Here is a 16,184-nt window from a genome sequence, read left to right as displayed (position 1 = left end):
TCAGTCCAGGAGTCCGGCCGTACTCGGGCCGGCGTGGATGCGAAACTCCTGCGCCTCCTCACCAAGGCCGTTGACCAACTTGGCCTCGAGTGGTCACCGCCTAAGGAGCCCGCGCCTAACAGACTCGACGGCTCTCCCCCACCGGCCTCTTCGGCCCAGCGGTTAATGGGATTGTAGACACTTCTGTCTGAGGCTTCTCGGAGGTACAAAAGACCACGCAGGCTATGAACCTTTTCCTGCCTTGACGCTCGAGCTCAGCCGCACGCCGCTCTCGAGACCAGCCTGCGCAAAGCTCTACTCAGCGTCCAGCTCAGCCTCTGTCTTCGCAGCGACGACAGGGTGGCCACCCTAGATCGCGCTCGACCAGCCGTCACAGGCCGCCTCCCCCGCGGGGACCCTGGCCCAAGATCACGCTGAAACCCGAGCCCGCGAAGTCCTCCTAGCAGCTCAAGGAGGAAAAGACGGTTAAGTCCCGCCGCGGCCGGACCACCGTCAAAACGTTCCGCTCTGCCAGTCCCCGTAGTAACGGCTACTGCAGATGTGTATTACGCAGCCAATGAGCCGGTGACACAACCCGCACGCCTGCACACAACCGCCGTGGTCATGGCAACCCAGAGAAATCTCAAAAAGAGCATAATGTCTGGTTGTCCGGCTCACGCCGCATGTGTTTTAAGTGTAGAAAATGTGCCCACGTTTCAGTGTTCACTCCTACACACAAGCACTATACCCCCCGTGTCTTTCACGGAACCCACTCTTATAAAGCTGGCAAAAGCCGCTCGAGTGTTAGATGTAGGACATGTGCCCACGACCCCGTGCCCACACCTACTCACTGCCCGCTCCGTTACACGGCCACTTCCTACCGGTCACGTTATGAATGTAAGTCTTGTGCCCGCTCACGAGCGCTCACGCTCACTGACAAACATTTGGCGCCACTCCCGCGTCCTGTTCTTCGCATAATATGCTCCCCGTCCAAAGCCACCGGGACATCGTGTGTAAAACGGCCAGCCATCGCTGTCTGCGAGCCGCCGTATTCAAGCACCGAGAGGAATGTCGGCCACAGGAATGTCGGCCCAGACAGACTGTCCAGGGACAACATTCCCCCGGGAGAATGGTCCCTGCACCCTCAGACAGTCCAGTCACTGTAGCGCCATTTCGGCAAAGCGGAAGTCGACCTTTTTGCGTCAAAAGACAACGCTCATTGCCTGAGGTTCCTCTCGAAGAGCGAGCCCAAACCTGGCCCAGCTGCCCGCTGTATGCTTTCCCTCCGATCTCGCTGTTACCACAGGTAATCAAGAGGATCCGGGAAACGCGCCACTCAGTGCTCCTCATAGCCCCGCGATGGGAGAACCAAACCTGGTTCCCAGAGCTGGTGAGGCTGTCGCACGTAGCCCCATGGCCGATCCCGGTGAGGGAAGATCTTCTCTCTCAAGCCGGCGGATCGATTTGGCATCCCCATCCAGAGCGCTGGTCTCTGCATGCGTGGATAATCAACGGATACCCGTTGCCTTGCCAGAAGGGGTCGTGAACACGATCACACAGTCTAGAGCTCCTTCTACGAGAAGACTCTACGCGTCTAAATGGTCAGTGTTCTCCAAAGCCTAGACCCACGCACGTGTGGGGTTTCGTGGGTGCTTTCCTTCCTTCAGGAGCTGTTGGACAAGGGCAGGTCCCCCTCCACGCTCAAAGTGTATGTTGCGGCTATTGCAGCGTTCGCGGAATCGACGCGCGGCCGAGCAATAGGAAGGAATGAGCTCATCATCCGCTTCCTTAGAGGAGCCAGGAGGATGAATCCCCCGCGGCCCCGTTCGGTTCCTATTTGGGATCTTTCTTTGGTCCTAGAGGCCCTGAAAGTATATCCCTTTGAACCGTTAGAATCCGTGGACCTAAAGTACCTCTCGCTCAAAACCGTTTTTCTGATAGCTCTTTCATCAGTAAAACGTGTGGGGGATCTACACGCGCTATCTGTTAGCCCCGCGTGTCTCGAGATTGGACCAAATGACTCTAAAGTTAAAGGGGTCATATAATGCCATTTTTGTACAAGCTAATATGATTCTTTAGGGTCTAAATTAAAAGTTTGTAATATACTTTAATTAAAAATTCTCATTAGTATTGTAAGAAAACACTAATTTTACCTGGTCAAAAACAGCTCTGTTTTCAGCACGCCGTTTCAGTGCATGTGTCTTTAAATGATAATGAGCTTTGCTCACCCCGCCCCTCTGTTCTGTGGGTACACCGTATTAGACATTCTCTGACCATATCTAACACAATAACCACGTGTTATTCGTTATAAGCGTGGGATTATGAATTATATTGAGAACGTCGTACATAGAAAACATGCCGTAATGTACCCTGAGTGTAAACCTTAGACGCATTCATCGTGAAGCCTGCAGCAAGGTTTGCAAATTTCGCAAAGATTAATATAAATACTAATATAAAGGTTAATAAAACATTACACTCACATCTTCTGGAGGTTCAGCAGGAACACGTTGGTACCGATCCGTTTTTTCTCGTTTGTGAAGCTGTCTGGTGTGAAATGATTCGCGCAAACATGAAAGCGCAGACGATCGTGGGGAATCCCCGTGAGGGAATCCCCGCGTCAATCCTTTGGGCATATCCCTTCAAAAACAAAACTCAGCCACTGCTTCTTCAACGGCTCGGATTTAGGAACATCCAAATGACTGCTGTGTTCCTTATTACATCTAAGAACAGAACACCACAATCGCTTAGACGCCATTCTACTCCAGCATATCAACAATGGCGGACTACTATGACGACGGCTGTCACAGCTTGCTCAGGGCGGGTCTTGTGTTGAAACACGGCTGTCAATCACAATAGCGGGAGGGGCGTACGATCTTATGACGTCACAATATCGAACGGCTTGATTTCAGAGATGGTCAAACATATAAGGAGATTAAAACAAAACCACTGGATGGATTTTTATCATGATAGGATGGTTGTGTACAGGCACTGCCAACAGACATTTCAGTGCAATCAACTTGTAAAAGTGCATGTACCATTATATGACCCCTTTAAAGACTCTGGTGCGTTTGGTGGGCGCACCAAGGGTCTCGCCGCCTCGAAACATAGCCTGTCCAGATGGATAGTATCGCAGCAGCTTATGCGTCCAAGCACCTGCAGTGCCCTATGGGCGTCAGGGCCCATTCCACTAGAGGCATGGCCTCGTCGTAGGCTGCTGCAGTTGCCGCAGGACAGCCAATGAACACGCTTATACAGCCTGCTATGATCTGCTGGCTGCCGCACTGCGTTGACAATAAATACAAAATTAAGGATAATTTTTTGGCTTCATATCTCGAGAAAAGATGACTTTACCCGTAGCGTAAGCAACTTACGCAATACTCGTTCCCTCTTCTAGAGAGAACCGAGGTTACGTTAGGTAACCGAGTACGTTTTGTAATAAAGATTTAACCCTTATCAAATTGTTTGTTCCAGTTGTGCTTTAAATACTGTCCCAAACTAAAATATTTAGTGAATATTCTTTGCATCTACCAAGTGTTTACTGAATTAAAACTAGAAAAATGTGTCAATGTAATTTTTTAAAGGGCTGCTGGCAAATATTAAAATGTCTTATGCCAAAAGATGGCTGTTAAAGAATATTCCCGTTATCACCCACTTGATGCATGTATGCTATAAATATTTGTAATATATTTTATTGATATTTGAGCTGGAACAGCATGATCCAATGTGTGCATATACTTGTCTCAGCTCGTCAAACCATATTTCAATAGGGGAATAATCAGTTGTTTAGAGTAACCTACAATACACATTACAGATGTTTCTCAAATACTTTTTTGTTTTCCTCACTAAGTTGATCTATAAATATTGATCTTTGCCACACAAAGCAGGTGGAACTGAAGATATGGATGGATACATTTAGTTTACAGTCATCTTTCACACAGCAACCAATGATATCATATCCAGCTCTCAGATTCATATCACTTGCATGAGCTCAAGATGAAAATAGCAGCTGGTTACACTTTAAACTACAGGATGAGGGTGTTCTCACGTACGCCGCCGTGGGTCGTATGGAGTTTGCACTCCGTACAGCAATGTCCTGTCAGAGTTGCAATTCTTAGAAGCTCGATTGGGCAAGGCAGCGCTTCAGCTGTTTAGCAAAGTGTTGGTACATACTTATACAGCCCGCCCAACACATTGCCTGGACAAAAAAATAAATATTTTTTTTTATTTAATCGCTGTTTGGATCTAAATAGGCAAATGCTTAAGAGTCTATGATTGGATCATTATTGCAGTGATTATGAGGTTTCTAGCATTGTCAGTATACAATTTATCTTGACCTAAATTGAGGCACCTCTTTATGGAAAAAAAACATTTATTATAGAATGCAAGAGTCCAGCACTCTGTAAAGTCTCCTCCAGCACATCCCAAAGACTTTTAACGAATTTAAGGTCTGGACTCAGACGTGCCACTTCATGTGTGAAAATGATTCTTCATTCTTTCACAGTTTGAGCCTGATGAATCTTGACATTGTCATCCTGGAATATGGCCATGATGTTTCTTCCTATGGTTGTTTAAAAAATGAAAAGCTACACACTCCATTAATTAGGGTTAGAAGAACTTGCCAAAAATGAAAAACAAATCAGGAAACACATTGTTACTCAGACCATCAGGTGCAGGCTTGATTGCATGCTTTGTTAACTGAATATATGTCATGCACTTATAGTATTGATTTAATGTAAACCCACTTGCCCATGAAAATGAGGTGAACTGAACATTTGAAATAGTAGTTTACACCACAACATCATATCATAGTCCATTGTGCAACATGTCAGTTCCCTCTAACCTTTCTCGCAGCAGAAACCAAAGCCAGCAGATATAATTTAAGTCAGTAAGGACGTCACATCTGTGATATGGCTTTAATTATTTCCGCGCTATTTTTAGCAGATCAACGTGCATTCTATGGTGTTTCAAGCCATTTTAGAGCCACAGCAAAAGATTTAACCCATTGTGCATTGCACAATGGGGACTATGACAAAAAAAGGAACATTACTGTAAATGGAAGTGAAAATAGACTTTCAGTTAACATACAAACACAGCTGACATTTGATGATAAACTAACTAACTGACGAACTCAGTTATGTGCATCTGAAGATGAATGACTGGCAAAGCTTTTTGGGGGAAAATCCCAAATCTGTATATACAGTATATATATATATATATATATATATATATATATTTATATATATATATATATATATATATATATATATATATATATATATGAAATATGCAGGGTTATTATAGTTAACTAAACAAACTAAAACCATAAAAAAATATATTTTCATTAGCCTACTTGAAATAAAAAAATATATAAAACCTAAATAAGGCAACATTTCGCATTTTAATTTACTTTAACTTGATGTACTAAAATACCTCAAACTAAAATGAAAATGAATAAAAACTATATAGACATATTTATAAAAAAAAAATTAATTAAAAAAAAATCAAAATTCTAACAATTCAACTGAAATTAAAAAGAAAATTTAAAAAATAAAAACTTTCAAAATACTAATAAAACTATAATAGTATCTCAATGATACTAAAATAAAAGTGCAGAATCTCAAATATTTCTTAATTTTCATCATAACTTTGTGTCACTGATGAACTGTACAGGTTAGATTTTCTTAATAATAAAATCTTGAATAATAATTAAAATATGATTACTAAATACTTTGTTATTAACAGCATTTTTAATGTCTGAATGACACTTATTAACACTAACGAATTTATAGGAATGACTGACTAATGCATCATGACAAGTAGTTAATACTGACTCACATTTAGGCTGCTCCCCCGGATATTTATTTAGGCCCTATATGTATTTATTAATGTATTATTTTGGCAGCATTGGAATTCCATACCTCCAGGACATACATAGGCTATAGATGTCATTTTCTTTCATCAGCGAACATCTTTTCTGCCCCCCAGGCTTGTGTGAGCTCTAAATTAGGCTTTGACACATGTGATGGTGTTCACGTAGCTCCTCAGACTCTCCACTCTCATCGGACATCAAGAGCGCGCGCTGCACTTCTGCCGCACTGGACTCAATGCAATGGCAGAAAAGCAAGGAAATCTGGCGGATGAACAGATCCGAAAAGATCGTCAAGGGCCGCGGCTGCAAAGTTGTCCAGATGAAATTCGTGGACGCATGGAGCTGCCCAGAGAGCTCAGGAACCCCCGCAGTAACCGGGCAAAATCTAATGAGCGCAAACGCATGAAGACACACAAACTGGTCTTGCAATACATAGTCCCGTGCATGAACTCCTACGGTTTGTGTATAGTGGATAATTTTCTAGGGGTGAGAATAGGAGAGCGCGTTCTGCAGGAGGTGAGGCGCATTCATCAGAGTGGACACATGCAGGACGGACAGTTAGTGAGCCAAAAACTGGGCAAAAGCAAAGATATTCGAGGGGACGAGATTGCATGGGTCGATGGCACCGAAAGCAGCTGCCTAAACATTGGCTATCTGCTGACCCGAATGGACAAACTCATCACGTGCGCGGACGGCAGACTGGACAAGTTCAAAATCAGAGGGAGACACAAGGTGAGTGAGTGAGGTAGGCCTACTCGTGAACTTTTCCTCACTGAATTACACCTCTCAAGTTGCTTAAGCATCCAAACCTGGCAAGCCTAAAACTCTGTGGAGCCTGTACTTTGGGAAGTAGGCTACATTACGCATAAAGTCGCATGCTTTAATTTGCAACATATAGAAATACAATCATAAAAGTATTGCAATGCAAAATTTGGAAGCTGACCGGATGAGATGCAGGTATATTTATCTTGTAAAGTTTATAAAAAGTGCATAAAGAGCTCACTGAAGAGATGTGTTCTCATCATAGACTGTAAAAAAAATAGGTTCTCATGCAGTTGTTGTTGAGAAACGCCCCTTTCTTATTTGAGAGTAGGCTAAAGCAGATTTGTGCGCGTACATGCGACTGTTCGGCTCCTCAATGGCGGTTAGGGTTAGGTATGATGACTATAGAATGATCTCATAACATCATACGATGTGTAGCCTACTGGCACTTACTCTAATCATAGGACGAGTCGTTGAGATAAAGGCAATGACAACCTTATTTACATTGTTTTCATCTTTTCATCTTTCTCCATCTTTGCCAAAGCATGCATGAGATCAGTCTCGTGTCCCTTCTGTGGCCTGACCCTGCTGGGCATTAGCCTACAGACACACTGGTAAATCAGCACAGTGGGTTTATTGAAATACAACACTGCGGTAGAATGGCACTCAGTGTGAAGAAGAGTTCTTAACTGGGCGGGGCTTAATGTGCCTGGACGTTGTCACGTACGACATGACCGCTGAAAGCAAGGCTGTGAAGAGAACACTTATCGTGTTTTCATTGGCATCGGAAAGATATTTTTGCAGTGTTTCGTCAGTCGAACAATTCAGAAACACAATAAAGGGTTAGTTCACCAAATAATGAAAATTATCCCATAATTAACTCACCTTCAAGCCATAGGTGCAGCAGGCTATATTACTTTCTTCTTTCAGCCTAATTATATATCCTGGCTCTTCCAAGCTTTATAATGGGAGTGAATGGTACCTTATATTTTGAAGCCCCCCAAAAGTAGCCTACATCCAGCCATCATAAAAGTAGGCTAATCCATACGTCTCCAAGGGGTTAATAAAGGTCTTCTGAAGCAAAGTGATGCGTTTTTGTCAGAAAAAGATCCATATTTATACATTTATAAACTATAATCACTGGCTTCTGATCAAATACATCATATGTATTGAAAAAATTCTGTTTAAATGTTCTCTTTTTTATTACTAATTTATTCATTTATTTTCTAAAATGTATTCTGATATTTGTTTCTATATTGTTTCTATTTTATTTTTCAATTAGCATTTATTTACATCTACATCGACGAATATAAGCTATTCGTTATAGAGGTTAACAATAATAGGCTATGGTTAAGTAGGCTACTGTAGGCTACAGTGCCAGATTTATCAGAAAGCATTGATTATGAAACAAACTACAGCAGAGGTGAAGTGCAAAGAAGAGAAAGAAATTGTGTGCGTATGTGTGTAGTTTAAGTTTGTTTAATTGACTAATTTAGTCATTTCTGCAATAATTGTGTAGGCTACCTTTATATAGCCTATTCTATTCTATTTATCTCCAGTAGCCTAATAACGTGGGTTGTTACTTCCTTATTGGTTGATCATTACAGAATCACGTATTCAAGTCAATGGATTTCTCTGTCATTGTTCATCTGTGAATTATTTTCAGTGTAAGGCAGGCTACTTCTGAAGTAGCACGTAGGCATTGTGATCACGTGGTGTTCGTTCCTTTTCTCAGCGTTGCTCAGATAGCCCAATCAAACTCATTTAATAGCGATTTCAGTGAAAGATTTCTATTTGTATGCCAGGTTCCAATCTATGAAATTGATATTTCAAAAATATTACACTTTAAAGAATACAAAAGTCTCCAAAAAGACAAAAATATCCTGAGTTTTGTACGCGGCTGAATGGCGAATTCGTGGTTGTGAGCCGCCTTGCGCCCCCTGAAGGATGATAACACTAGAGTCGTAGGAAACATGTATTGTCCAGCCCCATTTGTTGAACAGAAGCGCATTGAATGGGGTTTCATGTGAACATCCGCCCACTCAAGCGCGACACACATTCTGCACGTTCCACATGCGATTCAGGTGCGCTCGCGCTGCTCTCGGATAGTCTCGCGCTCATGATGGTCCCTCACACAGAGAGATCATAAGAGCAGAGCAGAGCCCACCAACAGACCCTGTATACTGCATGTGCCATTATTTATCCGTCTTTTGAAGGACGAGGCCATTAGATAGGCTATCACTTATCGATCACACAAAAAACTTCCATTGATTTGAATGCACCAAGCTCAGGATAAAATGCCGTTTCTTCAACTTGCACTGGACACGCAGTTGGAGACTTTGGCAGCCGAGCAAGTGGTGCCAGCTCTGTTGGACCGAGGATTCTTTTACGTGGATCATTTTCTGGGGGACATCGCGGGACATATGGTTCTGGGTCAGGTCAAACGCATGCATTACTGTGGGCTTCTCAACGATGGGCAGCTGGCCGGGCGAAGCAGTGGAGTTTCCCGGAGAAACATCAGAGGGGATAAAATAACATGGGTTAACGGGACCGAGAGGGGCACGGAGGCTGTCAACTTCTTATTAACACTCATAGACAAACTCATTTCTTTGTGTGTTGGTCATCTCGACAAAAGTATTCGTGCGAGGTCAAAGGTAAGCCTTATTACACTTTAAAGTGCTTTCAAACTAAGAATGTGTCAGCTGAAAAAAAAAAAAAAAACTGTCATATGTATTTGATAGCCTATCATTAATTGATTACACTTATTATAGTAACTTTCATTAATAAAACTAACCATTATTACTTTGTATAATTCTTATCAGATTATAAATGTATCTTCAAAATGTTATGAAACTTTGATTCATCTTTTTAATGTAGACTACAACATTATACGTGTACATTTTACATCAGTGTACTTTTCAAAATGTACAACTTTTGAGCATATCTATATGAATTATATATTGTTTATTTATAGTCAGGTAGTTGAGACATGTACTTGAATTTTGATTTGAAAATGTTCATATTTATTACTATTTATAATATAATAAGCATCCTTAAAAGTAAATTGGTCATTAATTAATGTACAGATTATAGGTTAATGTACATTCAAATAGTTGGAAATTTGTTTAGGAATTTACATGAAGTAATATATAAATTATTTATATTTAAAATAAATGCTACTTGGTCAAATTAATGTACATATACACTAGCATTTAAAAGTTTGGGGTCAGTACGTTCTTAAAAAATATATTGTTAAAATTTACAATAACTGTTTTGATGATATATTGTAAAATGTGATGTCACATGTGCATCATTTAGCCAGTCTTCACTGTCACATGATTCTTCAGAAATCATTCTAATATGGATTTGCTGCTCAAGAAACATTTATTTAATATATATATATATATATATATATATATATATATATATATATATATATATATATATATATATATAACAGTTGTACTATTTAATGTTTGTGTGGAAACCATGACACATTTAAAGGATTCTAAGTTTTAAAAACAAAACTGCATTTATTTGAAATAGATTTTTTTTGTAACAATGTAAAAGTCTTTATTGTCACCTTGATATAAAATGAATAAAAGTATTAATTCCTTTAAAAAAACAAAAAAACAAAACTGACTCCAAACTCTTGAACGGTCTACACTAGCGTAGATTGTGATTATTACAACTTGTTGATTAATTAAGTGTTTTTAATTATTTCAACAGTTTGTTTGTTCATCTGGGTGAATACAAGTTCTGACTCATTAGTTTCTGTCTTTGTCTCGCTCTTTGTTTAGAGCAGTTACAGTAGAGTGCTTTTGGCTCACACAGTCTTTGCTGTGCCTGGTGATGAATGGCAAAGATAGGCTTTCAGTTTGTGCTGTAGTGAACCGTACGTGCCTCCTCTCACTTGTGTTCATTGAGCTATAGGAGGCCCCGAGTGAAGCAACAGGATGTTTGAGGGACACTTTTCAGCTGTGGACGCAAGAGTTTTACTTACATTTTCTGTTTTTATTTTGTTGCCTTTCCTCTTTTGTAAGTCTGCTGAATGAAAACACTAAGCAGAAATATTCAGTGCTGCCTTAAACATTTTGTTTTTGTTTTGTGTCAGCTGATTTTACAATCCAAAACCTTACAGACATCACAATATAATACGGGTGTAACGATATCCTCATGTCATGATTCGATACATATCGCGATATTGAACTCACGATACAATTTTAATGCGTTACTCCAAGACTTATGGTAAAAGGTTTACAAAAAATGTACAGTTGATTAAAATGGTCATTTGGTATTTCATTCTGGGTGGAAATGAATAGGGTTGGACTTGGTACTGAAAACCCAACGCACAGGACAATCTCTGTCACTGACAAGATATATTTAATTTTAATTTTGGGTGAACAATATAGACAATACATATTGTCACCATCCACGATACATATTGTTGCATTTTTGTATTGTGTTATATTGTGACAGGATATATGTTACACCCCTACAATATAATACATAAAAAAGACAGCCTTGACAGTAATAATGAAAAGAAGCAGTTTTGATAACCCTTTATAGTAAGGTCTTATTAGTTAATGTTGATTAATGCTTTAACTAACATTAAGAGAAGGGTAGGCAATTTTCGGAGAGGCTAGCAATAGCAAACTAGCTTTGAAAGCATGAGATCCCACCCTCCCTTCAGAGCGCCTCCAAAGCCACGCCTCCTCCAAAACACAGCAGGGAGCAAACAAAAGCTTCACGGGAGACAGCGTTAAACTACCTCATGTCTCAAAGCGAATAGCATAACAATAATAATGAACATATAAACAACTTAAAGAGCACTGACTTGTACCACATGACTGCTGCAGATTAATTTCGCCTTGATAGTGTTCACATTGAAACGCATAAATTCGAGTCACAAACCACTCCGAGTAAAACGTTGCGGGTTTCCATCTCTTCCAAATTACAGTAGTTATGGCGTGAACGCGGCATAAGCTTGTTGTTTTGGTTCAGGAGGAACTGTGAAAGGCGGCTGCTGTTTCGGTTGCGGAACTCAGTGACTGACGTCTGTCTAACTCTGCATAGCATATATATATATATACACACACACACACACACACACACATATACATATATTTAGACCTCTTCTATAATTGATTACTATCAGGATGCGAAGAGGTTTTCAGCCAGCATAACAAAAAATGTTTCTGGAACAAACTTCCTACCCTACCTTTAACTATCCATGAGTAATGCATTTGTGATAGTATTTATTAATGTTCAATGTTCGTTCATGTTAGCTCAGGTCCAATAATTAATAATAACAGATACAATTTTTGATTTTTATAATGTATTAGTAAATGTTGAAATTACCATAAGATTAATACATTTTTTAACACTATGGTAGTTCATGTTAACCAATGACAATGTAAAGTGTTAACTAAGATTCTTTAAACAGAGTTAGCGCAATCATTCTCCTTTAGTAAGTGGAAATAGAGCATTGATATTAAGTGGGTGTTTTGATATGGTTTCATATTGACTGCGCCTGTGGGCTGAATCAGAGCTCTGGATTGTGTACACAGCTGAAGTCTGTGTAGTGCTGTAGACTCACGCTCAACACGTAGCACTGTCATTAAACCCTCAGCACACTGGCTGCTGGCCAAGCTTGCTCCCTTTACCCTCTCTGTACACACACACACACACACACACTGGTGCACGCAAACACTTCCTCCTGCTCTCTGTGCTGCCACATGTTTATATTATGCTATGACGACAAACTTGCGTGTGCACTCTTATTGTAGAAACGTGATCACGATAAAGACTTGTCTGCAGAAATGTAAACATGGACACGGTATCTGTTGCCCCCATTGTGTGTGTATTCGTGAGGGCTAACCAGGATCTGCTGAGAGGATAAATGAAGTGCTTTGTTTTTGAACACTAATAATATATTTAAATATTAGATTTTGCATTCATAATTATTCCAAGATGGAGCTGATGCTTTACTTTGGATACATTTTTAGATATTAAAGCATCAGCTTTGACATTAAAAGATTTTGGTAACACTTTATTTTACAGTGTCATTGTTACATATGTACTTACCATAGTGATAACAGTAAACAATACAAAACAATTTGTATTGTTTTTATAAGCTTTTTGTTTTGTGATCATGTTTAATAGATTATATTGTGAGATCAGTATTACAAAAGTATAATATACGAGGTTATATTTTTATTTTATGAAAATAAAACTGCCAAAATAATTAAAAGATTAATAATATAATTTAGTTTTTCAGAAAAATATGGGTTTTGATAACAAAGTAAAATGCCATAAGGTTCTAAATTAAGAGTTTTGTTTAATTAACTTTTTTAAAAGTCAATCCAAAAAGAAATAGAAAAAGGGCAATAAAAAATAAATGTTCAGTATCTTCAAATGACGTGCTACAAAAAGTACATTAATCACAAACAGTATGAATTCTCTTAACACTCCTCACACCCCAGGGAAATCTGATAAGATAATCTGTAGAACCATCAAGATAATCGGGATTTTACCTAGGATTGTCGGAAGGGGAGAATTATCTTGTAGTGTAGGCCTATGGGTGCCTTTAGTTCATCTCTCAAAAATATTGTATAATTTGGTAGAACATTCTTTGTAACATTTGTTAACTTTACAATACAAACTTAATTCTGGTCTCTGGTTGTTTAAGAGGAAATTTCGAGTATAAATATGATAACCTAATTAATTGTTAGCATGTTTACCTGTAATGTACGACTATCTATCAAGCTTAGTTTGATCTGTCATCTTTTCCAGGCAATGGTGGCTTGTTATCCAGGAAACGGAGCCGGATACGTGAAACATGTAGATAACCCTAATGCGGATGGCCGCTGCGTCACCTGTATTTACTATCTGAATAAAAACTGGAATGCCAAGGTACACAGTCATGCTTTTTTAAAACACAATGTCATCTTCAAAATATTTATTGTAGGATGATGATAATTAATCAAATGTCACTGTATGTTCTTAGGAGCACGGGGGATTGCTAAGGATCTTTCCTGAAGGGAAGTCTTACGTAGCCGACATCGAGCCTTTGTTTGATCGACTTCTGCTTTTCTGGTCAGATCGCAGGAACCCTCATGAAGTTCAACCGTCGTACGCTACAAGGTTAGTGCGCAAGGCTCGCTTTCATGCTGTAGAACGATGTCAAGATGTTTTCGGCATCATGCTGAAGTGTGTGTTTTGTGTCACAGGTATGCAATCACTGTGTGGTACTTCGATTCAGAGGAAAGAGCTGAAGCAAAAAGAAAATTTAGAGATCTGACAGGTTGGTTCAGCTAAAATCAGTGTATGTTTTTAAAGTCTGATTCTAAATATCTAATTGCTTAAACTTTTATATTTCAGCCAGCTCACAGGAAGGTTCATCGTCTTAACTAGCCGGTCTCCTCTGAGAGGATTTCTTTTGTCTGTTGTCTTATTTCTTTGCAATATTTTTTCTATTTTTGAATTGCTTGTTGCACTTATGGTACCTCTCCCTCCACTTTGTATATGTGATTTACTTGGATCCGGTCTTTACAATCAGTGAAGAGTCGTTTGAATAACCCGCTGCTAATGTAAAGACAATTTTGTGATAAAATGTATAATCTTAATACTGATTAATGAACTATTAGATGTTTACTGTAATGAAATTGTTCTTTATTAAAAACATTTTCAGAGCTATATGGTAAAATTATAGATGAGATAAGAAATATAACTCTAGTGATTGTTTGTTTTAGAAATGTCAACAAGCATTATATATATTTTTCTTTTCATGCTTGTCCCTTTTTTATAAGCTGTTATTTGCTGTTTTTATGTTTTTGGCACATATTTTTTCATTCTTTGCTTTATTAATGAACACTTTAATAGAAAGGACATTTGAAACTTGTCAGTTGTCTTGAAGTTGTGTATATATTAGTATTGCTTTTGAATGACAGTTTGATGTTGAATGAGACCTTCAAATAGAGATGTTTATAAAAGTCATATGTGTTCACAAAAAGTTTTTTTTTAAATGCACTTAGTGAAATGATATCACTTTATTTGTTCAGCCTTGTGGCTTAATGTTTAATGAGATAATTGAATCGGCTTGCATGCAGGTCAGCAATGCTGCTCAACCACACCCTTGGATCAATATTTGACAGTTGTTTCATAAAACGTACAGCTTTATAAAATGTTGGAAAAATAAACTTGAAATGTGTGAACCGTTTGTTCATGTACTGTACACAAAGTGAGACCTTCAGCTATTTGAAATGGCCAATTAAACAATGTGAAAGTTTTGAAATGTTTTCAATAAATGTATAATTACTGAATTATATACTGTTTTGCTCCAGCCATAAATTTTTTCCTTTGGCCATAATTTAACACTAGGTGTTGTTGTTGTGTCCTCGTTTACTGTCTTTGGACTTTTACAGGAGATATATGCTACCAGCCTTTTGATCCAATTTATCACATAAAGATAAAAAAAAAATCTAAAGGCACCTTGTATATTTACAAGCATAAATGTTTCTTTATATATATATACCGGTATATATTTTTTTTTGTTCTGTCGTTAATGGCCATTTTTTTAATTGCAAAAAAAGAAAAAAAGAAACCATACTGCATTGAATACAATAACAAAATGAAAAGGAAAGAGAAAGAGAAAAAAATACAGACAAATAACAATGACACCTCAACCAGTAAGAAAAATCTTTCAATGAAAAGGAGAAAGATAACAACTTAAGTCCTCCCAAAGAGATGTAACCTGATTGCAACGGTAAAATATTTTTTTTCCTCAACTTTGCATAAAAGTTGCAATCTAGGAGTTGGTTGGATAGAGATTATGTAGAATCTTGTAGCCTACCTCTCTTATTTTATTCGACATACAGTATTTTTGAGGGATTAACCATGCTCTCTGAATAGTAAAAAAAAAAAAAAAAAAAAAAAACCTTCTATCTTTTTTACATCTAGCTATGGGACATAAACTGTGTAATGTAACAATAGCTTTATATGTTTACAATAAAAGTTTGGCCAGTTAATGGCTAATTTTATCTCGGGCCAAACAAACGGCGACGTATAATATTGTAGCTCCGCCTATCAGCGCCAACCGAACCGACAGTTAGTTAGCAACAGTTACTAGCTAAAATCGCTCACAAAAATGATTCAGTGAAACGGCTTCGAGTGAAACTGTCCTCCATTACTGAACTTTGTTGAAACACGAAGGACCATCTCACAATAAGAGAGGGTAAGGAGCAATAATCATTTATATTTGTAGTTCTTCGTGAGCAATGCATTCACCTCATCAGCCATGGTTTACTGTCTACAATTAACATAGCTAGCAATTAGGTAACATTAGCTAGATTTCCCGGTAGAAAACTACATGTAACGTTAAACCTACAGTGAAAATCTCATAAAATATGTCTAAATGAAAATGAAAAAAACAATATAAATTATGATGTATTTGATCTATTGAAGTGAACATTTTCCTGCCAAATCAAGGAAACAATTCACTTAGCCTAATTCAAAAGACTCAAAATGAGCCAAGAAGGTTTTCCACTGATGACGCGAAAATAAGTTAATGTCG

At 38.7% G+C, this 16,184-nt stretch overlaps 1 protein-coding gene across 2 annotated transcripts; it reads left to right on the top strand.

Moving 5' to 3' along the window:
• Nucleotides 1-6,045: 6,045 nt before the first annotated feature.
• On the top strand, nt 6,046-14,826 carry egln3 (egl-9 family hypoxia-inducible factor 3). Of its 2 annotated transcripts, none has more exons than XM_084393075.1 (5): nt 6,046-6,580; nt 13,406-13,525; nt 13,620-13,756; nt 13,843-13,916; nt 13,994-14,826. In XM_084393075.1, exons 1-5 carry the CDS (start codon nt 6,089-6,091, stop codon nt 14,020-14,022), a joined length of 852 nt encoding a protein of 283 aa, XP_084249201.1. In that variant the 5' UTR covers nt 6,046-6,088; the 3' UTR covers nt 14,023-14,826. The 2 variants fall into 2 exon arrangements, with proteins under 2 accessions (XP_084249201.1, XP_084249202.1); XM_084393076.1 differs by lacking the exon at nt 6,046-6,580 and adding an exon at nt 8,615-9,264.
• The last annotated feature ends 1,358 nt before the right edge of the window (nt 14,827-16,184 follow it).

The sequence above is a fragment of the Rutilus rutilus genome (assembly GCF_951802725.1).
Source record: "Rutilus rutilus genome assembly, chromosome: 21".
Taxonomy (NCBI): domain Eukaryota; kingdom Metazoa; phylum Chordata; class Actinopteri; order Cypriniformes; family Leuciscidae; genus Rutilus; species Rutilus rutilus.
The sequence above is the reverse complement of the archived record's forward strand: the minus strand, read 5'-3'. Positions and strand labels throughout refer to the sequence as shown.

What these genes read in the sequence shown, in the direction of transcription:
- egln3 (XM_084393075.1), top strand. Translation starts at nt 6,089, where the DNA reads ATGGCAGAAAAGCAAGGAAATCTGGCGGATGAACAGATCCGAAAAGAT. An exon ending in AAATCAGAGGGAGACACAAG is followed by an intron (nt 6,581 to 13,405) that starts GTGAGTGAGTGA and finishes CATCTTTTCCAG; the next exon opens with GCAATGGTGGCTTGTTATCC. An exon ending in CAACCGTCGTACGCTACAAG is followed by an intron (nt 13,757 to 13,842) that starts GTTAGTGCGCAA and finishes TTTGTGTCACAG; the next exon opens with GTATGCAATCACTGTGTGGT.